We start from the raw sequence: 23,114 nt of genomic DNA, 5'->3' as shown, positions 1-23,114 counted from the left end.
CATATAAACCCATGTCACACCCTGGCCTACCCAAACATATAACAAAAACACAAAATACAATGACCAAGGCGTGACAGAACCCCCCCCCCTAAGGTGCGGACTCCCGGACGCACCTCAAACCATAGGGAGGGTCCGGGTGGGCGTCTGTCCATGGTGGCGGCTCCGGCTCGGGACGTGGACCCCACTCCATTAATGTCCTTGTTCCTCCCCTTCGCGTCCTGGGATAATCCACCCTCTCCGCCGACCATGGCCTAATAGTCCTCACCCAGATCCCCACATAACTGAGGAGCAGCTCGTGACAGAGGGGCATCTCGGGACAGAGGGGCATCTCGGGACAGAGGGGCATCTCGGGACAGAGGGGCAGCTCGGGACAGAGGGGCAGCTCGGGACAGAGGGGCATCTCGGGACTGAGGGGAAGCCCGGGACTGAGGGGAAGCCCGGGACTGAGGGGAAGCCCAGTACTGAGAGGAAGCCCAGTACTGAGAGGAAGCCCAGTACTGAGATGAAGCTCAGGCAGGTAGTAGGCTCCGGTAAATCCTGGCTGGCTGGCGGAACTGGAAGATTCAGGTTGACTAGCAGATCTGGAAGAGACCGGTTGTCTGGCAGATCTGGAAGAGACCGGTTGTCTGGCAGATCTGGAAGAGACCGGTTGTCTGGCAGATCTGGAAGAGACCGGTTGTCTGGCAGATCTGGAAGAGACCGGTTGTCTGGCAGATCTGGAAGAGACCGGTTGTCTGGCAGATCTGGAAGAGACCGGTTGTCTGGCAGATCTGGAAGAGACCGGTTGTCTGGCAGATCTGGAAGAGACCGGTTGTCTGGCAGATCTGGAAGAGACCGGTTGTCTGGCGGCGCTGGGCAGACTGGGAGCACTGGCGGCGCTGGGCAGACGGGCGGCACTGGCGGCGCTGGGCAGACGGGCGGCACTGGCGGCGCTGGGCAGACGGGCGGCGCTGGGCAGACGGGCGGCACTGGCGGCGCTGGGCAGACGGGCGGCACTGGCGGCGCTGGGCAGACGGGCGGCACTGGCGGCGCTGGGCAGACGGGCGGCACTGGGCAGACGGGCGGCACTGGCGGCGCTGGGCAGACGGGCGGCACTGGCGGCGCTGGGCAGACGGGCGGCTGGCGGCGCTGGGCAGACGGGCGGCACTGGCGGCGCTGGGCAGACGGGCGGCACTGGCGGCGCTGGGCAGACGGGCGGCACTGGCGGCGCTGGGCAGACGGGCGGCACTGGCGGCGCTGGGCAGACGGGCGGCACTGGCGGCGCTGGGCAGACGGGCGGCACTGGCGGCGCTGGGCAGACGGGCGGCACTGGCGGCGCTGGGCAGACGGGAGACTCCGGCAGCGCAGGAGAGGAGAAAAGCGCTGGCTGCGCTGAACAGGCGAGGCGCACTGAAGACCTGGTGCGTGCTGCTGGAACTGGTGGTACTGGATCGAGGACACGCACAGGAAGCCTGGTGCGGGGAGCTGCCACCGGAGGACTGGAGTGTGGAGGTGGCACAGGATGGGCTAGACCATGAAGGCATACTGGAGATCTTGAGAGCAGTGTAGGCACAGGACATGCAAGGCTAGGGATGTGCACAGGAGGCCTGGTGCGTGAGGCTGGCACCAACTTCACCAGCCGACTAACACGCACCTCAGGTTGAGTATAGAGCGCTAACTCAGGTGCTATCAAATCCCCGACACGATCCGTCGGACGAATATTGTATCTATAGCACCAAGCTAGCAAGTCCCTCATTACTCTCCACTCCACTTTCCCCATTAACTCCTTCAGAGTCTCTGCTTCGCTCACCTCTAACACTGGCTCTGGTTCTGGTCTCCTCCTTGGCTCCTCACGATAAACAAGGAGAGTTGGCTCAGGTCTATCTCCTGACTCAGCCATACTCTCCCTGAGCCCCCCCCCAATACATTTTTTGGGGTGACTTTCGGTTTTCGCTCTGCGCCGCCGTGTTTTCCTTTTCGGCTCCATTCACCTATAGCCCTCTTCGCATTGCTGCAAGGAATCCCAGGCGGGCTCCTGCACTCTCTCTGGGTCGGCCGCCCACCTGTCGATTTCCTCCCACATCGTATACTCCATGCCTCTACCGTCCATAACATCCTCCTTTCGCTGCTGAAGCTGTCTACGTCGTTGCCAGTTTACACGCTGCTCGGTCCGTGAGTGGTGGGTGATTCTGTAACGGCGTTCGTCTGTTGAAGAAAGAGAGTCGGACCAAAATGCAGCGTGTTTGTTACTCATGATCTTTAATGAAGAAAACGAAACATGAAATAACTAAATACAAAAACAACAAACGGAACAACGAGAATCACCTGACTGGCATCATGGCTGGAACACAGAAGTCCGACCAGTGGAGGTGGGCTGCAGAGGTTTTGTGGCAACATCTACAACCAGACTGCTTAGAGACCTGGGAATTAAGGGCCAGAGCCAGCGTTCGGCAATCAAAGCTGTATCAGAGGCGGCAGAAGGCAGCAGTCAGTGGCTCTGGATGAAGAGGAAAGACCCCAGCTGGGCCCCGAAGTGAGAGGGCCAGGAGGTATGCGGTCAACAATGATTGACTCAGGGAGGAGGACGCCCCTGCCATGCATAGTCCCATGGGATGTTTGCTATCAACAACAAGGCAACTCCTATGACTAATTGGGAATGGGACGCAAGCGTAGGATTGATCACCCTGTCGCTGGCCGCCTTTGAGGAGGGTGTAAAGTGTGAAAGGCCGAAACACCCTAGGAACCAAAGGTACACTACTGACGATGCGCTCCCCAAATTTCACCACGCTCACTGTTCATTAACTCTTGGAAGTGCTTGCACAAAGGATAGTAACATCTCATCCTGTGTTCTTGGAATCTGACTGATTGAGAATCGCCTCAGGCAGCCAAGCCTATACAACACCCCTAATCAGCCGCGATCCCAAATAATACAAATCCCAATACGAAAACAACATATAAACCCATGTCACATCCTGGCCTACCCAAACATATAACAAAAACACAAAATACAATGACCAAGGCATGACAAGTGCAAACAGGCAATCCACCAAAAAGGGAAAAGGTATCAACACACATCAACGGCTATCAGTTACCAGCATGCTTTCCTCAAAAGGCAATTATTGGCCATGTTCTTATGCAAACACTGTGTAACAGCAGTCTGCTGAAGACCAGTCTGCTGAAGACCAGTCTGCTGAAGACCAGTCTGCTGAAGACCAGTCTGCTGAAGACCAGTCTGCTGAAGACCAGTCTGCTGAAGACCAGTCTGCTTAAGACCAGTCTGCTTAGTAGAGTGAGGACAGACACATCCCAGCTAGCACATAACCCTCTAAGAACCATATGTTTCTTAGAGCTTGGTGAGATCGTGGTTGTCCCAAGGTTATTTAGCAAACAACCTTCCCACAACTTTCTGGGAATGGTGCAGGACAGCTGCTTGGCTTTGGAACATTCTCAGCACATTTATGGAACTTGACAAAAATACAATATTTATTTTCTTGGTATATCATTACTTTAACAGAACGTTTCCTAAAAGTTCAAACACGGTTACATTTAATCAAATCAAATTTATTTATATAGCCCTTCGTACATCAGCTGATATCTCAAAGTGCTGTACAGAAACCCAGCCTAAAACCCCAAACAGCAAGCAATGCAGGTGTAGAAGCACGGTGGCTCGGAAAAACTCCCTAGAAAGGCCAAAACCTAGGAAGAAACCTAGAGAGGAACCAGGCTATGTGGGGTGGCCAGTCCTCTTCTGGCTGTGCCCGGTGGAGATAACAGAACATGGCCAAGATGTTCAAATGTTCATAAATGACCAGCATGGTTGAATAATAATAATTCAAATGTTGGTAATGTTCTCTGAAAGTTGTGCAACTGGTTTGACATTGGGAATGTCCTCAAAAACTTCATGAAACGTTAAGAAACAACATGTGGGAGTTTCAGTACTTCAGCATAACGTTTTGGAAATACTTTTTTTGATACCTAGTGGCATAACAAGTTATGAAACAGTCATAACCATGTCATAATGTCATATCCTGCCATAATATGGTCATAATACTGGCATTGACACATATTTAGACCGGTTGTGACATATTGTGTTATTTTTATGGCCGGTTATGACACCTACATAAGAGTGTCAAAACCCACAAAACAAGGCAAACTATTCCATTACACCCTAGCCTACATGTAAACGTTATGCTTATGTTATATAAAATTGTCTAAAATCTACCATATTAAATTATCATTGAAATTGCACACACATTGCTGTCAGACATGTACCTACCTCTATTGCTGATGACCGGGATGAATGCAGGAGCAGATTTCAGGAGCAGGATAAGACACCCTCTTTGTGACTGATGACTGACACAAGGGCATGTGCTGTATGTGATAGGCCTATCTGGCTTATATGATTATGATGGTCATAATGCTTCTTGACAGTGCCATAAAGTGTATTGTCTACATGTTATTAAAAATACAATGGAAAACAAAAACGTCCATATGTTTTTTCCAATGCCTAGAAGTTACCTTTCGTTTAAAAGTTTGTTTCTGCAGACTCCCTCAAGATCTTCACCTCCATCCCTGGATGCAGCAGATACATTACTTCCTCTGAAAAAATAATATAAGTATAGGTCAGAAATAAGAATAAAGTATGCTACAATGCAGTGACATCGCTAAAGAAAGCTGAAAATTAAAACGTCATACCAAATATACTATGGCAAACACACATTCTCAAGTACATTCAAATCCAATTTTCTCAATGTTTTCATAACATAGCTAAAGCTAGCTCAACTATTTATGTAGCTACCTAGCTATCTGGTAGTTACCATCTAGTTAGTGTTTGTTTAGTTAACTTTAGCTAGAACCTCCTTCCTTGTTCTGCCCACTATGATTAATTTGCTTCCATTCGAAACGACAGACTGTGGTCTATCTTGGGTTAGCTATACAAACCTTTACTAAATAAAGCTCAATCAAAACACTTAAATGATCAAAATAACGAGAAAACTCATCACAGCTTAGATAAACATATTATCTGTAGATTTCAAAAACGAAAGAAAGATTGTAAATGTTACAAACCTGAAAACATAATGAATATTGGGCTTCTCGTCCTGCTTCTCTTCTTCCAACGTATGAGGCGTGTGCCTGCAGCTAACAGTTTGAATGTCTCCCCCTAGTGGTAGCGCCAAGTATACAAGTATATAATGTTGTGAACAAACATACTTTGATTCCAGAATTTGGACATTTACATAATCTATCACAAGACATTTTTGAACCTCCACAATGAAATCGGAGAGGGGACTGTGGATCTGTCTCTGTACGTTGTTTGTACGTTAGTCACATGAGATATCTCTGACAACACTAGCCCGATTATAACGAAACTTGGGTGAATGATGGGTCTTGCCATAGATATTCTGGCATTTATAAAATTACACTGATTGGCCAGATATCGATATCTTTGAAAGGTCAAGCCCCTCACCCCGTTTAACCTAAAATCATGACATTTGGTACATAGGTCCCTCTCCTCACAAGGAACAAATTTGCTTCAGGGAGGTCCACAATGAGGTCTACAATGATGCATTTTATGGGATTTTTAATTTTGTGAAATACACTTACACTGTGTCAGGGCATGTTCTAATGGTCTCAACTAACGGTTTGATGGCGAAGGCAAAGAGGTGGGGGCTAATAGGGCAACCTTTGTCTGTTCCCCCTATAGAGAGGGAAAGAGGGGACAGTAATCCGATTGGTAGCAATCCTAGTTTTAGGAGATTTGTAGAGTAATCGTATCCAGTTTACAAACACGGTGCCTAAACTGAACTTTTCCAAAACGCGAAAGAGATATGGCCATTTGACCCTATCAAAGGCCTTTTTTGCATCGAGAGAGACTGCGACACTAGGTATTTGGTTTTTGTTAGCAAGGTGAATTATATCAAAGAACCTTCTGAGATTATTGGAGGACAATCTATTAATCATGAAGCCAGTCTGATCTGGGTTGACCAGCAGGGGGAGGCATGCCTCCAGTCTCTTAGATAGCATCTTGGTGACAAGTTTAGAATTTGTATTGAGGAGAGAGATTGGTCTATAGGAGGCGCACTTTGGCAGATTTTTAACCTTTCTTGTGAATCACAATTTGAGAGAGACTCTGGAAAACAGTTGTTCTCCCCGCTTACTTCCTGCTCCCCGCTTCTCCCCGCTTACTTCCATAAGATAAGGGTACCAACAGCTCCTCGGGGCTGTTCTCAATTTCCGCCTGAATGACGTGCCCAAAGTAAACTGCCTGTAGCTCATGCCCTGAATCCAGGATATACATATAATTGGTACCATTGGAAATAAAACACTTTGAAGTTTGTGGAAATGTTAAAGTAATGTAGGAGAATTTAACACAATAGATATGGTAGGAAAAATCCAAAGAAAAACCAACCACATTGTTTTTGGAGAGAGAGAGACCATCATCTCAGAAAAGCAAGTAAAAGGTCATATTGAAAATGAGCTCCCTGGATGCAGTTCCTATGGCTTCCAAAGGATGTGAGCAGTATATGTTCAAGGTGTCGGGCTTGTAACTTCAGAAACGAATAAGAAATATCCATTTTAGTACAGGGACAAAGTCTTGGAAATTCATGTTTGCGTACAACATGAAGACAGGACACACCTGCTAAAATCGGTTTCCTATTGAACATACGTAAGAAATATTATTACGTAAGAAATATTATTTCCGTAAGAAATATTATAGTTTGATTACATTTTAGGGTATCTGAGGAGTAAATAAAAACATATTTTGACTTGTTGAAACACATTGAATGAGTGGATTACTCAAATCGATGGCGCCAACTAAACTGACTTTTTGGGATATAAAGAAAGATTTTATCTAACAAAACAACTCTACATGTTATAGCTGGGACCCTTTGGACGACAAATCAGAGGAAGATTTTCAAAAAGTAAGTGAATATTTCATCGTTATTTGTGAATGTTTGAAACCTGTGCCAGTGGAAAAATATTTTGATGTGGGGCGCCGTCCTCAAAATATCGCATGGCATGTTTTCGCTGTAATAGCTACTATAAATCGGACAGTGCATTTAGATAAACAAGAATTTAAGCTTTCAGCTGATATAAGACACTTATATGTACATACATTTTTAAAATCAATATTATTTATGATTATTTATTTGAATTGCACTAGCGGGACGCCTAGCCCTAAGAAGTTTTAAATTCATTATAGAACTCTGGGGGGAAGCCATCCTCCCCAAGAGATTTATTAGAAGGTAAAGATTTAATGGCTTCCAACAATTCAGGAACTGAAACTTGTTCACTCAGGCGCTCTCTGGCTTCCTCTGACAGGCATGGGAGGTAGAGAGAGGAGAGAAAAGAGTCCATCTCTGATAGATCAACTCTTGATTCAGAAGTATAGAGGTCCTCTTAGTATTTCTTAAAAGCATCATTAATTTCAGTAGGGCCCTCTTAGCTTGATACTTGTTCAGAGTATTATATTTGTGTTTTTTATTTACCAAATGCCCGTATAGGTCTTTAGTCTGTCTTTTTGGTAGGTTTTCTCTAGCTCAAAGGTTTCAGATTCAAGGACATTCAGTTCAGCACTGTGTTTTTTCTTCAACTCTTAAGTATAGGCAATGATTTGTGTAGGCTTTCAATGTGTCTCAAAGAATGAAACTGTCAAGAGCAAAGGGTTTGTTTGTCAAAGTAAAAATATTGATCTGCTCTTTGATGAATGCAAAAATTCAGGTTGCTTCAGAAATACAGAATTTAGTCTCCATCTTCATGCTCCATTTAACTTGGTAGGAATGGAGATTGACAATAACCGAGGAGAATGGTCAGTAGGCAATTCTGGGGAGATAATTGGAATCCAATTAAGCAATAAGGCCTGAGGGGATGTGGTAGACAATATACGACAGATAAGGGCTGTTCTTATGCATGATGCATTGCGGAGTGCCTGGACACAGCCCTTAGCCGTCGTATATTGGCCATATATCAGAAATCCCCAAGGTGCCTTATTGCAATTATAAACTGTTAATCAAAGTAATTAAAGCAGTAAAAATATGTGATTTGTCATACCCGTGGTATACGGTCTGATATACCATGGCTGTCAACATTCAGGGCTCAAAGCAGTTTATAACAGTTATCTATGCATGTGTTGGGTGGATGTGAATAAAAAGAGTAGTCCCTATCCTGTGGATGCATCGGTCTCCAGACGTCTAGTAAATTAAGATCCTTCATGAATGACATGGTGAGCTTGACGGCTTTGGTAAGAGGGGAGGGTTTATCAGAGGACCAATCAAGAACTGTATCTAAACAAATATTTAAATCTCCTTCCACCAGTAGCCATCCTGGCGGTGCTTGAGGTACTGAAGGAAGACATTCTGAACAAACATATGGTCATCGAGGTTAGGAGCTTAAATATTCAATAGGCTCCAAGACTCCGAATGCATGCCCCTGCAACAAAACAAACCTGCCTAAGGGATCAGAGATGGTGTTGCTGATACAAAATGGAATGTGTCTACTTATCAAAATGTCAGTTCCTTTTGCTTTAGAGATCAAAGAGGACACAAAAACTTGTCCTGCCCGTTCCCTCTTTAATTTCATGTGTTCACTGACAGTAAGATGCGTTTCTTGCAAGAACACAATGTCAGCCTTTAATTTCTTAAGGTATGTATAGACTATTTTCCTCTTAACTGGCCTGTTAAGACATTCTATGTTGAATGCGACGTATTTTCGTGGGTTGGGCATTTTGTGAGCATGAGTTGGGTTTCAAATATATAACTGAATGGTAATCACTCATATTTAAATAATCAGGTGACCTTTCAACATAAGTTTGAAGTGACCTATGTGTCTCTTAAGAAAGAAATGGCAGTTAACATTGAAAAAAACATAAACACCTCTCAACCTGATTGTTGGACTAAAACCACAATCCCAACCATCAAACACGAGAACACTTGTAGAGATACGTTGTTGCTCGCTCTCCATCTTACTCTTACTAGCTAAACTTTGGCATAAACTAAAACCAAAGCCTACAAGCTCTCTACGTAGAAAACAAATGCCGTGAATAGACATTTATGGCTGAAAAATGTACTCTCAACAACCAGGGCTGCTTGAGTCTCTTTTCAGGAGAAGAGAAGAAACATAAATGAGGGAAAAATTTGCGTCGCCCAGTGGATATTGTCAATACCTAAATATATACTCCTGTAAATATAATAGAACTCACCACGGGAAAAATAACTGTTTGTTGAAAATGTCTCAATCACCTGTAGCGGCCGAATTGCGGGGTCAACAGATCCAAATTCCAAATTCAGCAGTTCAGTCCCAGGACAGCACAAACAAAATGCAATAAGCTGCGTCAAATCCCATGGATAGACCTTTGTGAATCAAACGCTCAGTTCTTTGAGAAAAGTGAACACTTCTCCGGGTGTGTGGAAGAGATGACTTTGGCCTTTGTACTGAACTTTCATCTGCGCAGGCTGAATGAGGTAGCCAGGTGATGTTCTTCATTGGGGCTTTGGTGGCTGGCTTGAACTGCTTGCGACATCTGGCGAGATCTGCGCTCATATCCGGGATAAGGCTGACCCTCTTGCCATCGATGGTGACATCCCATTTAGCTCTTGCAACTCATAGTATCTTCTCCCTGTCCTGGAAACTGGAGGAACCGGATCAGGACGGCCAGTGGGGGCTCATCTGGTGTGGGTTTTGGTGTTAAGGTTCTGTGGGTGCATTCCCATTTCCAGCTGCTTGGTGAAGTTGATTATGCCCAGCTCATCCGTGATCCACTGATCACGTCAAACAGACGTGATCTCGGCCCTTTCGCTGTCTTCCTTCAATCCTACCACACGGATATTGCTACATTTTAAAACATGTATTCCACCTTTATTTAACCAGGTAGGATAGTTGAGAACAAGTTCTCATTTACAACTGCGACCTGGCCAAGATAAAGCAAAGCAGTTTGACACATACAACAACACAGAGTTACACATGGAGTAAAACAAACATACAATCAATAATACAGTAGAAAAGTAGGTCTATATAATGTGTGTGCAAATGAGGTAAGATAAGGGAGGTATAAGGCAATAAATAGGCCATGATGGCGAAGTAATTACAAAATAGCAATTAAACACGGGAGTGATAGATGTGCAGAAGATGAATGTGCAAGTAGAGATACTGGGGTACTGCTCTGGTTCCGGTCCACCTTGTTTTTAAGATAGGCATTGTCCTTCTGCAGCTGTTTGTTCACCTGCTCATGTCGGGTGACGGTATCTTCAACGGTGCTAATGCATCCCTCAGTCGTTCTCAAAAGGAGATAATTCAGGGAGGATTTCAGGCCGTCAATGGAAGAATGAAGTTCAGCTGATTTTCTTACTGCTTTGTGCGCATGTGCATTGTCATGCTGAAACAGGAAAGGGCCTTTCCCCAAACTGTTGCCACAAAGTTGGAAGCACAGAATTGTCTAGAATGTCATTGTATGCTGTAGCGTTAAGATTTCCCTTCACTGGAACTAAGGGGCCTAGTTCTCTGCTGACATTGCTTCCAGAGGCAGTTTGGAACTTGGTAGTGCGTGTTGCAAACGAGGACAGTCTACGCTCTACGCTCTTCAGCATTCGGCGGTCCCATTATGTGAGCTTTTGGATAAAAGGTGTAGACTGGATATACAGTACCAGTAAAGTTTGGACACACCTACTCATTCTAGGGTTTTCTTTATTTATACTATTTTCTACGATGTAGAATAATAGTGATGACATCAAAACTATTCAATAACACATATGGAATCATGTAATAACCAAAAACGTATTAAACAAATCAAAATATATATTATATTTTAGATTCTTCAAAGTAGCCACCTTTTTCCTTGATGACAGCTTTGCACACTCTTGGCATTCTCTCAACCAGCTTCATGAAGTAGTCACCTGGAATTCATTTAAATTAACATGTGTGCCTTCATAAAAGTTCATTTGTGGAATTTCTTTCCTTGTTAATGCATCTGAGCCAATCAGTTGTGTTGTGACAAGGTAGGGGTGGTACAGTATACAGGAGATTGCCCTATTTGGTTACATTTACATTTACATTTAAGTCATTTAGCAGACGCTCTTATCCAGAGCGACTTACAAATTGGTGCATTCACCTTATGACATCCAGTGGGACAGTCACTTAACAATAGTGCATCTAAAACTTAGGGGGGTGGGGTGAGAGGGATTACTTAACCTATCCTAGGTATTCCTTAAAGAGGTGGGGTTTCAGGTGTCTCCGGAAGGTGGTGATTGACTCCGCTGTCCTGGCGTCGTGAGGGAGTTTGTTCCACCATTGGGGGGCCAGGGTTAATGACAGCCCATCATTACTTTAAGACATGAAGGTCAGTCAATCCGGAAAATGTCAAGAACTTTGAAAGTTTCTTCAAGTGCAGTCGCAAAAACCATCAAACACAATGATGAAACTGGCTCTCATGAGGACCGACACAGGAAAGGAAGACCCAGAGTTACCACTGCTTCAGAGGATAGGTTCATTAGAGTTAACTGCACCTCAGATTGCAGCCCAAATAAATGCTTCACAGAGTTCAAGTAACAAACACATCTCAAAATTGTTCAGAGGAGACTGCGTGAATCAAGCCTTCATGGTTGAATTGCTGCAAAGAAACAACTACTAAAGGACACCAGTAAGAAGGATAGACTTTATTGGGCCAAGAAACACAAGCAATGGACATTAGACCAGTGGAAATCTGTCCTTTGGTCTGATGAGTCCAAATTTGAGATTTTTGGTTCCAACCGCCGTGTCTTAGTGAGATGCAGAGTAGATAAACAGATGATCTTCACATGAGTGGTTCCCACCGTGAAGCATGGAGGAGGAGGTGTGATGGTGTGGGGGTGCTTTGCTTTTGACACTGTCTGAGATTTATTTAGACTTTAAGGCACAAGTAACCAGCATGGCTACCACAGCATTCTGTAGCGATACCCCATTCCATCTGGTTTGCGGTTAACCTGTTAAGTCGACCCTCTACTTTTTCGAACATTCTGTTAAAAAAATCGCGCAACATTTCAGCGCCCTGCTACTCAGGCCAGGAATATAGTATATGCATATGATTATATGCAGACGTTTATAAAACTGGTTAAATCACGGCTGTGACTATAACAGAACGTGCGTTTCATTGAAAAGTGCAGGAATATCTGATCACTGAAAATGGAAATAAATATCCATCCGTGACTTCAAGGAATTGTTCAAAGTGAATCGAATTAAATGAGGCCGAGGTTGCAGTGCCTACAGCTTCCACACGTTGTCTAGAGTCTTGTCATTTGATTCGCAATTGATTCTTGGTCTAACCGAATCAAGGGAATCGATTCCATCCGGTCTCCGCCTGGATGTTTTGGTCGAGCTCTCTCCAAGACATTTTTTCGAAACAGACACCTATAGAATTGACATCGCCTCCTGATGAATTTTATCGCTTATTAATGTGTACTAATACCTAAAGTTGCATTACAAAAGAATTTCGAAGTGTTTTGTGAAAGTTTATCGTCGACTTTTTGAATAAAAAAAAAATGACGTTACGTTATGAAACGCTATTGTTTTTCTGTTTATCACACAGTCTTCATAGATCGATATCTAGGCTATATATGGACTGATTTAAATCGGAAAAAAGACCCAATAGTGATTATGGGACATCTAGGAGTGCCAACAAAGAAGATGGTCAAAGGTAATGAATGTTTTATATTTTATTTGTGCTGTTTGTGTAGCGACGACTATGCTAATTATTTTGTTTACATCCCCTGCGGGTCTTTTGGGGTGTTACATGCTATCAGATAATAGCTTCTCATGCTTTCACCGAAAAGCATTTAAAAGAATCTGACTTGTTGCCTGGATTCACAACGAGTGTAGCTTTAATTCAATACCCTGCATGTGTATTTTAATGAACTTTTGAGTTTTAACTAATACTATTAGCATTTAGCGTAGCGCATTTGCATTTCCAGAGCTCTAGATGGGACGCCTGCGTGCCAGGTAGGACCAAGAGGTTAATGGAACTAAAATGTGTTTTTCAACAGGACAATGACCCAAAACACACTTCCAGGCTGTGTAAGGGTTATTTGACCAAGGAGAGTGATGGAGTATTGCATCAGATGACCTGGCCTCCACAATCACCCGATCTCTACCCAAATAAGATTGTTTGGAATGAGTTGGACCGCAGAGTGAAGGAAAAGCAGACAAGAAGTGCTCAGCATATGTCGGACAAGTTGGTTAGGACATCTACTTTGTGCATGACACAAGTAATTTTTCCAACAATTGGTTACAGACAGATTATTTCACTTATAATTCACTGTATCACAATTCCAGTGGGTCAGAAGTTTACATACACTAAGTTGACTGTGCCTTTAAACAGCTTGGAAAATTCCAGAAAATTATATCATGGCTTTAGAAGCTTCTGATGGGCTAATTGACATAATTTGAGTAAATTGGAGGTGTATCAGTGGATTTATTTCAAGGCCTATCTTCGAGCTCAGAGCCTCTTTGCTCGACATAATGGGAAAATCAAAAGAAATCAGCCAAGACCTCCACAAAAAAAATTGTAGACCTCCACAAGTCTGGTTCATCCTTGGGAGCAATTTCCAAACGGCTGAAGTTACCACGTTCATCTGTACAAACAATAGTACGCAAGTTCAAACACCATGCAGCCGTCATACTGCTCAAGAAGGAGAAATGTTCTGTCTCCTAGAGATGAACGTACTTTGGTGCGAAAAGTGCAAAGCAATCCCAGAACAACAGCAAAGGACCTTGTGAAGATGCTGGAGGAAACAGGTACAAATGTATCTATATCCAGAGTAAAACGAGTCCTATATCAACATAATCTAAAAGGCCGCTCAGCAAGGAAGAAGCCACTGCTCCAAAATCGCCATAAAAAAGCCAGACTACATTTTGCAACTGCACATGGGGACAAAGATTGTACTTTTTGGAGAAATGTCCTCTGGTCTGATGAAACAAAAATATAACTGTTTGGCCATAATGACCATCATTACGTTTGGAGGGAAAAGGGGAGGCTTGCAAGCCAAAGAACACCATCCCAACCGTGAAGCACAGGGGTGGCAGCATCATGTTGTGGGGGTGCTTTGCTGCAGGAGGGACTGGTGCACTTCAAACTAGATGGCATCATGAGAAAGGGAAATTATGTGGATATATTGAAGCAACATCTCAAGACATCAGTCAGGAAGTTAAAGCTTGTTTGCAAATGGGTCGTCTAAATAGACAATGACCACAAGCATACTTCCAAAGTTCTGACAAAAGGACAACAAATTCAAGGTATTGGAGTGGCCATCACATAGCCCTGACCTCAATCCTATAGAAAATGTGTGAGCAATACTGAAAAAGCGTGTGCGAGCAAGAAGGCCTTACAAACCTGACTCAGTTACACCAGCTCTGTCAGGAGGAATGGGCCAAAATTCACCCAACTTATTGTGGGAAGCTTGTGGAAGGCTACCTGAAACGTTTGAAGGCAATGCTGCTAAATACAAATTGAGTGTATGTAAACTTCTGACCCACTGGGAATGTGATGAAAGAAATAAAAGCTGAAATAAATCATTCTCTCTACTTTTATTCTGATATTTCACATTCTTAAAATAAAGTGGTGATCATAACTGACCTAAGACAGAGAATTTTATTTGGATTAAATGTCAGGAATTGTGAAAAACTGAGTTGAAACGGAGGCGTTTATACCACTCTTGCCTCAGTTGCCAGAGAAAACAATACTAAAGCACACATTTACCAGTAGAAATAAATTGATTAATTTATTTAATTTTTAAAAGCAAATTCATACTTTCTCATCTTTTGTTTGTTAGAGACACAACCCAGCCGTTCATTCGATTAGTTCAATATTTGGTGTTGACCCAGTCGTTCTTTCTTTATGTTCCCTTGCCATGCTCGTTGGTAACATTCTTATCCCTCGCTTGCTAGCTAACCAGCTACAGTAGCTAACACAGTCACAACCTCTGCAGACAGAATAGCTGCTTTTCATTGACATTAATTTAGTAACATCCATAACAATGAGCTGATAATGCCAGATTTTGTGTGGCATAGCTAGAAAAGTTAGCCTTCTCATCAGGACAGTCCACACTGGTCAAACACTAGCTGAGAAGTTATCTAAATAGTTTGTTGCTAGCAAAGCTGCCAATATGACAACAAAATTCAAAATACCAGTTGCTGAAAACTGCAGGTCAAACTAGATACATGTGGGAGGATTTGACAGCATAGCACCCCTTGCCTCATGACTGCAACAGTAGGGACCAGAGAAATGAATGTTCCTCACTCACCACGTTGGGTCATGAGATGCTCCAAAATAAATATGTCATTGCAAAAACAAATAAATGTTAGCATTTACAATATATCCTACTTTGGTTTGTGTGGTTGTTGGTTTAGCTTTCTGTAACTTTGTACGGTCTGCATGTGCAGGCCAGTGGAGGCTCCTCAAGAGGAGGAAGAGATTAAAACTATACTAAATATATTCACGTCACCAAATAATTCATTAAAACACACTGTTTTGCAATGAAGGTCTACAGTAGCCTCAGCAGCACTATGTAGGGTAGTACCATTGTGTAGCCTGATGGTTCTGATCCCCTTCCATAGACTTACACAGTCATTATGACAACTTCCAGAGGACGTCCTCCAACCTATCAGAGCTCTTGACATGTTGTCCACCCAATCAAAGCTACAGCTAGCTACTGCTGCAGTGCATAAAAGGTGGTGAGTTGTTGACTCAAAGAGAAAGACAATAGTTGAACAGTTTTGAACAAATTAATTTCTTACAAAATTAAAGACAGAGAGAGAGAGAGAGAGAGAGCTATATTTTTTTATATATATATATATATATATATATAATTCACTTTCACTTATTTAGCTAGCATCAAATGCATCTAGCTAGTCAAGACTACTCAAATACCTGGCTCAAACAGAGAGGACGGGGAAGGAAGGGGAGGTAGCTGGCTATGGCTATCTAACACTGGAACTCTTCCAAGTCATGGTAAGCTTTTGGTTTTATTCACTTATTGCCACCGGGGCCCACTGGTGTGACTGCTATTCTGCTTGCTGCTGACTGTACACTGTAGTTCATGATTGTACCGGGTTTAACGTGTCAGTTCTAGTGGCTATGTTGACTTTGACCTGACAATGATGTAGGTTGTGTGGCTGTGTGTAGTGGTTAGTGGTCATGATATGAAGGTTTGGCCTGGTCACAGACAGCTACGGTGTTGTGCACTGAAGTCCACAAGCGAAAGGGAAAAGGTGAGAGGAAGAGAGCTCATAAATAGATGCGAGAAGGAATTATATATACAACAAGCTGTTTGTATGTGGCTGCTATGAAAGTGAACTATGTACGTGTGTGATCAGGGGTATATTCATTGCGCCAATTCTGTTGAAAAACATTTCTGCACAGGGCTGACTGTTCAATGCGCCATATATTGAGTATTATTTTTGTTGCATCATGATTGCAAGGTGCCCCGATATATTTCCACCTGTCCCGATATCTTTTCCAACTGTCTTGTTCTCTGGTTTTAATGTCCATTCTAGAATGCCTTTCTAGCCAACCAGAAACAGGTATTCAACAATGCTGTGTTATATAGTATATATATACACAATATATAATAGAATTAAGATTGGAGTGACTGGCCGATACATTATATACTGTACATGAATTAATTCCCACAATTGACAAATAATATACGTAATAATGTAGGCACTTCCTACAAAGGATACTACTCTGGCATTATTCAGCCTGACCTGATCTTAATGACTGCTTGTTTAATTTGAAATGGGGCCTGTTTGAATAGACTAAAATGAACAACTTTGTATCCGTAAAAAAACAAACATGGTATTCTACCTCCATCCTGGTGCCGCAGTGGATTATTTCCATGGATAGAAAACACAAGCTCATAGCTTCAAATCTCACTGCTGCCATGACACAATAAAAAATACATGTGTTTACATGATTAATGCCTAAGGAAATTAATTTCCATATGTCCTATCTGTGCTTGGGGCTCAAAAAAGTTACCCCAAAATAAGCTAGCAGTGTTATTAAAAATCGTATTGTGAAAGTTTTAATGAAGCTATAAAAAAACTCTAAATAACCTAGGATTTCTGTTCTCAGAGCATTAATAAAACCTCCCAGAAAAACTTTCAAGGAACCAGAGTAAAACGTTCTTAAAACTTCCCTGCAACCTAAAAAATAAACATTCCCAGACCAGGCAAAATGTTCACTTCTGTTCTCAGAACGTTTGAAAAGGGTTCAGATTTACCAGTCAGGAAACGTATAGCTTCTTTCCCATAACCAATGTGAAAACAAAAACATACGTTCCCACAACTTTCAAAGAGACAAATGTGATAGCTGGGAGGTAGGCAGCTCTAGCTTTGTCACGATAATGGAACATATTTCGGACAATGACATAGGTGTTGGCAAGACAGCACAGACAGATCTGGGATAAGGCAGCGCAACTGTGCTACAGTAGGGCCACGTTGATGTGCTATTGACAGACAAGAATGTAGAGGCGTGGCAGCGTGGCGGGGGATGATAGATGGCACGGTGCGACAGACAGACCTCGGAGGGGCGGAGGCACGGCAGAGCAGAGGGGATGCAAGGCCTGTTGAGAGGCCCCTGGGGGCGGGGCAGCAGGTTCAGGAAACAGGTTGATAGATACCCAGTGACAGAAAGAGCGCTTAGGAGAGGTGAGGTGAAAAGGATCATATTCATACGCCGCCTCCAGATAATACATAATAGGCCCCGTTTTGGGCTTTAATCTAAACCTGTTTGTTTAGGAGAAGCAATCCAACTGCCATTCTAGGCAAATGCATCATGTCAGTCGCCATGGTTTGAGCGAGTGGCATGTCGTTGGTAGGGGCATCATGTGTATGCTGCGTCATCTCCAGATGGCAAACAAATGGCACCCAGGAAGCAAGAGTGAGTGAAGAGAGATTATGCCTCACCCTCTTCATCTTTGAAACCATGGCAACACAGAGCAGGAGGTCCTAGCTGAGGAGGCTGTGGTGTGGTGAGGAGAAGATGGCCTCAGTGGCCGCATAGACATAAAATTATATTAGCATAAAAGAGAATTAGTCATTCTATTTCTATGGGTGGCAGGCTGCTAAGTACACTCTCTGTTCTTTACAACAGGGAGAATGGGCATGGCCTGGATGGATGGATATACTAGAGACATACTGTATAAAGATGGTTCTGGGCTACACAAACCATCCACTATCTGACTCATTGTCTGCTATCAGACTAGCATCTACATGTAAGTGGCAAAGCATCCCGAACAGCAGTAAAGCACGTGGAAGGCCTAATGATGCAGCCATTTCCCGGGGCATAATAGCAGGATGTTGTTAATTGCATTGTCACAGCTATTAATATGGACTATGGGAGGAAAGAGAATATTTGCCATCACTGTTATGTTTTCCTCCATTTGACTGCTCTTAGTAAGCTCTGTGGCAGCTCTCCTTGACCCAGACTCAAGCCACTCCGAGAAAATCATTATATGACAAATGCCATCCTTTTAAGACAATCTCACTCCTATTTGGTTTTTCTTCCAAACTTTGTCCCCCTCCCCAACACTGGAGTGATGCCTGTGTTTTAGGCCAAGCTTGACTCAGGGCTAACTGCACAAATGTGCACAAGTGTGCTTATAGTAGCTACTATCCAGACTGAAATTGTCTGGACGGGCAGGAGTAGGTCCGGAGCAGAACAGACTAGCAGGAGTATATTATATTCTCCGACTAACAGACAGATGGAGCTAGATGAGGCTGCCCTTGTCTACCAACCAGAGTAACAGTACCCATCTCAATGAAACATCTCCCACTTCAATCATGCCCTTTGAACTCCCATCAGTACCAGACAAAGTGAGTACATGATAACAGAATAATGTGCCTACTAGGAAGGGGTCTTCATGTTTGATCAGATTTCACTGGCTATTCTTTTGATCAAATAAAATAATGTGTATGATATTGTTCTAAATGGAATCTTTATGAGTCATTCTTATGTAATGTTTTGGGAAAAACAGAGTTGAAATGAGCTTTGGTTTGGGATAAATAACTTGCAATATTTATCTGAAATGTTGTACACTGAGAAATAAGCAAAAAAAACAACAACACTCATATCAACGAGAGAGAGAGAGAATAGTCAGGGAGAATAACATAACATGTTAGTCCCTGGAGACAATCTTTGTAGCCAACTACCCATGCTGTTTCACACCTAATCTTACCCAGCTGGCTCCACAGACAGAGAGTATGATACTTCTGTCTTTCTTCTCTGTTTCAGGACACACTTGAGTGGTTATCGTCATCGACCAAGGGAGAGACGAACTCTTTTGATAATTGGTTGAAAATAAAACTGCTGTGCTATATAAAAACCCGGTTTTACATTTCAACATTATGTTCAGCTTTCAATTGAAATGTGAAGAATACAAGGTGATAAACTTCCTAAAGGCTGTTGCTGAATAGCAAAGCGGATCAGATCACACTTTCAGGAAATGATCCCTCGAGTCTATTGTGATGAATTGCCCATTATAGTTCATCAGGGATGTAAGTGTTTCAGTACACAATAGTAATTACAGACCTAATTGCCACATGGAATTTGTGAGCTTTAATGAATTCTGTAGAAAAGTGGCAGAAATATGTCTCATTGAATGTCAGCTTTATTGTCAGTAAGCAAAAGTGTATAAACATTCACACAGCAATTCACATAGCTCACCACTCCCCAGTGCCCCACAGCAATGAAAATCCAAGCTTACTGATGTCCTAGCTAGCCTATAAAGGTAATTAAATTCAATGAAAATATAAGGAACTCAAAGGTAAGTAAACTCAAAGGTAAGTAAACTTGTATGAATCGATCTCCCGCTCAGTCATTAGATACCAAGTTCTCCTGCACAGTGCACACTCGTGTGTCACCTTTCTTTGTCAGGGGATGGAGGGACTTAACAATAGGATGTGCTTGAGTTCTCCTCTATTGGCTGGCTGGGCACCCCGGGAAAGTCAATATGGCTACTGCTCACAAAGGGAGCCTGCTCCACAGGTCACTATCCTTTAAATGTCGCCCTATTTTAGGCTGCAGCAGCCATGCAATGATTAATGACAGTCATTTTATTGTATTTCAGCCCCGACTGCCATTAGCAGTAGAGGGTAATGAGAAAGAGAAAGAAGTCTGGCTGATATCCCCTCCGGTGACTCTATAATACCATAGTACTATGCCACATAATCCTGTTAACATATATAGGCTACATGGTGAGCATGCGATAACTAGCTGGCAAGTGTCTTCATTGAAATTGTTAACCTCTCCCTGATCCAGTCTGTAATATCTACATGTTTGAAGCAAACCACCATAGTCCATGTGCCCAAGAATGCCAAGGTAACCTGTCTAAATGATTGCCGCCCCATAGCACTCACATTTGTACCCGTGAAATGCTTTGAAAAGGCTAGTCATGGCTCACATCAACTCCAGCACTCCAGACCCCTGAGACTCACTCCAATTCTCAAACCACCCCAACAGAACCACAGATGATACAATCTCTATCAAACTCCACACTGCCATTTCCCACCTGGACACCTACGTTAGAATGCTGTTCATTGACTACAGCTCAACGTTCAACACCACTACTGCTTGGGGGATATCAGGACTGAAGGTGTGCTGAAGGTGATACAGGAAACATAGCCATCTGTTTTTGAAATTATTGGAAATAACCCTAGAGAATAAAAAACGAATATACACCACCATGCTAAATCATGAAATTGAAAGATACTAATACTGTAATGAGATATACAATACATGTGGCCATTGTGGTAGGAAATTGGGGAACATGACACACTATGACAGTGTCGTTGTGTTGTGCTGTGTTGAGCGCGACAGAAAAGTATCAGTGACAGAGAAAGTGTCGGTCGTTCCTCCCTTTATCGCCTGATTGTCATCACAACAAACATCAATAATGCGGGGACATCCTCACATTGACAGACTCTATAGAGCCTTGTTCTCTCTACCGAGAGAAGATATATGAGAGGTTAACACTCAAAAGTTATGTAAGGGAATTTCATATTTTTTAAAACCTAAATCCAATGACATGGTGACATTTTTTGTTGTTTTCACGTTGAATTTATGTTAGTTGACAACTCAACTAAATTTCAACCAAAACTAGACTCGCCTGTGCTGAGTGTTTTTTTTAAACAGCAACACAAAACATGAAGTGTTCAAAAACGACCGTGACGATTAAGAACTAAATATTTGTATTTATAATAGGAGACCAATTCTTTAACAAAAGCAGGGAACGCCTTCATGTCGAATTTCAGCACCATGGACCGGGCCATGGAAAGTAACAGTGCCTTGAGCCTCGTCGCAAAAAATGAAGACTAATTATGATTCAAATGAAAAACCAGACTACATCAGGCGTAGACCTATGCCTAATTATCATCGACATGGGCTACAGAACACACTCATCTGTTGGATCTCCACATGTAAACATTAAAGTCCTCGCAAAACGAGAACCCGTGACAACTTGCCGACTTCGATGAGATACTTAGATTGCAAAAGAGGGACAAATCGTTATTACTACATCGGGTTTTAATTGGCATATTAACCTACATATCAAACGTTGAATTTGAATGAATTTCAAGTTGTCAACCAACAGACCAGGGAGCTGTGCAGGAGTATTCTAATGCCGTTACATACAACTTTAACCAGTTACAGTGGGCAAGTACCACAACACAGAGAGCGACGGCCTATTCAGACACGACACAAGGCCAACCATCCAGGTACAATAAGTTTCTTCAATAGAAACCACGCCTCGACTGAGGGAGCATCTGACGCTCTGAAATCACACTGCAATTCATAGCCTGCTGATCTGAAAAATCACGGGGGTAGAACACCCTGTTTCAGTTGCAAAACCATTTAGGCAAAGAGTGAACCAAGAACATAATTGCAGCAGCATGATAGTGTACACTCAAATGATGGGGCGAAAAATATAAAGCAGACTGGGGCTATGCAATCAGTTGAAGTTGTCAACAATTAATCAGGTAGTGCTTTCAATTATAAAATCAATACACCAATAGTTTAAAGTAGAGGTTTAGAACAAGGTCTTACATGCTCGTCCTCGCTCGCATTTTTCTTTCGGTAGGAAACATGGGCTCTGCAGTCGGCGACGGGCTGAGAGGTCTTCCCTGTGTTGTTCTCCTCATCCGCGACCTGTCCGCCGAGTAGGTGGCTGGCCTCAGGTGGGTGCGGGAAAGAGTTATTTGTATTAATCTTACCGGTGAATCTCTGATACAGCGAAGCCATAAGTCCAGTCCAGTCAAAACCACTACAGCATGTCAAAGCAAGAGACAGCTCTCGTCTTTGGGGACTTGCTTGTATGTGTAGGCTACTGCTTCTGTTCTGTGCGCTTCGGAGAGAGCCGATGGCGGATGGCCAATGTCTCCCTCTGGAATAAAGCGGAGATTGTTCAAAGACAACAGGTGAATAATCCCGATAAAATAACGCGTTAAAACGGAAAACCTTTTCCTGTTTTAATTAGAAAACAGAGAGGCCTATAGGCTAAACAGCAAGTCCTCTGATCGATTAGCTGTTGGCTTTGTCCTAAAGGAGCGGTGAGCAAGGCTACATTAGGTGTCAATAGTTGGGTGTCTGTATTCAGAGCACGTTGGTTCCCCTCTTCGGTTTGTTGATGCGTCCTCACAGCGACGTAGTAGCCCGTCCCTATGGGTATCCTATCTGATTTTAAATACAGATTCAGAAATTGTACCCAATCAAAGTTACTAAATAGGCTGATAGCCTCAACAGCTAACAGCTTTGGTGGTTAGACAGACCTGGTGTGTGTGTGAAGGACGTGGCGCGTCCGAGGACGCGTTCTGCATGAGAAGTGAGGTAAGGCTGTGCACAATCTCAAAAACACACTGCACACGATAGCCTACTGCATATAATACACATTCATGGAGGGGCAGAGCAGATTTAATTTAATCCAATATTGCATTAAAGTTTTTTTTAATTGTCCGGTCTCAAAAAAGTGCAAAAACAAGCAGTATGTGATTATTCTGGTCGTTATTCTGGTCGTTCCAGTCCCTGTTAGTCCAGGACGGAGTTCGAGTGCCTCTCTGCGGCTCAATGAGAAAAGACACTTGCATTCAGAAGAATGATGACGACTTTTTTATAACAGTTA

The 23,114-nt window shown here is 43.1% G+C and overlaps 1 protein-coding gene across 1 annotated transcript in view; it reads right to left on the bottom strand.

Moving 5' to 3' along the window:
* The window catches only part of LOC124041795 (dipeptidyl aminopeptidase-like protein 6), a 130,824-nt gene extending 108,060 nt beyond the window's left edge, over positions 1–22,764 (bottom strand). The window contains exon 1 of the mRNA XM_046359828.1: positions 22,043–22,764. Within this exon, the coding sequence (XP_046215784.1) occupies positions 22,043–22,237 (195 nt within the window). The 5' untranslated portion in view covers positions 22,238–22,764. The remainder of the gene's footprint in view (positions 1–22,042) is intronic.
* Positions 22,765–23,114: the final 350 nt, after the last annotated feature.

This window comes from Oncorhynchus gorbuscha, linkage group LG08, assembly GCF_021184085.1.
Source record: "Oncorhynchus gorbuscha isolate QuinsamMale2020 ecotype Even-year linkage group LG08, OgorEven_v1.0, whole genome shotgun sequence".
Classification (NCBI taxonomy): domain Eukaryota; kingdom Metazoa; phylum Chordata; class Actinopteri; order Salmoniformes; family Salmonidae; genus Oncorhynchus; species Oncorhynchus gorbuscha.
This window is presented reverse-complemented; position numbering and strand designations above follow the sequence as displayed.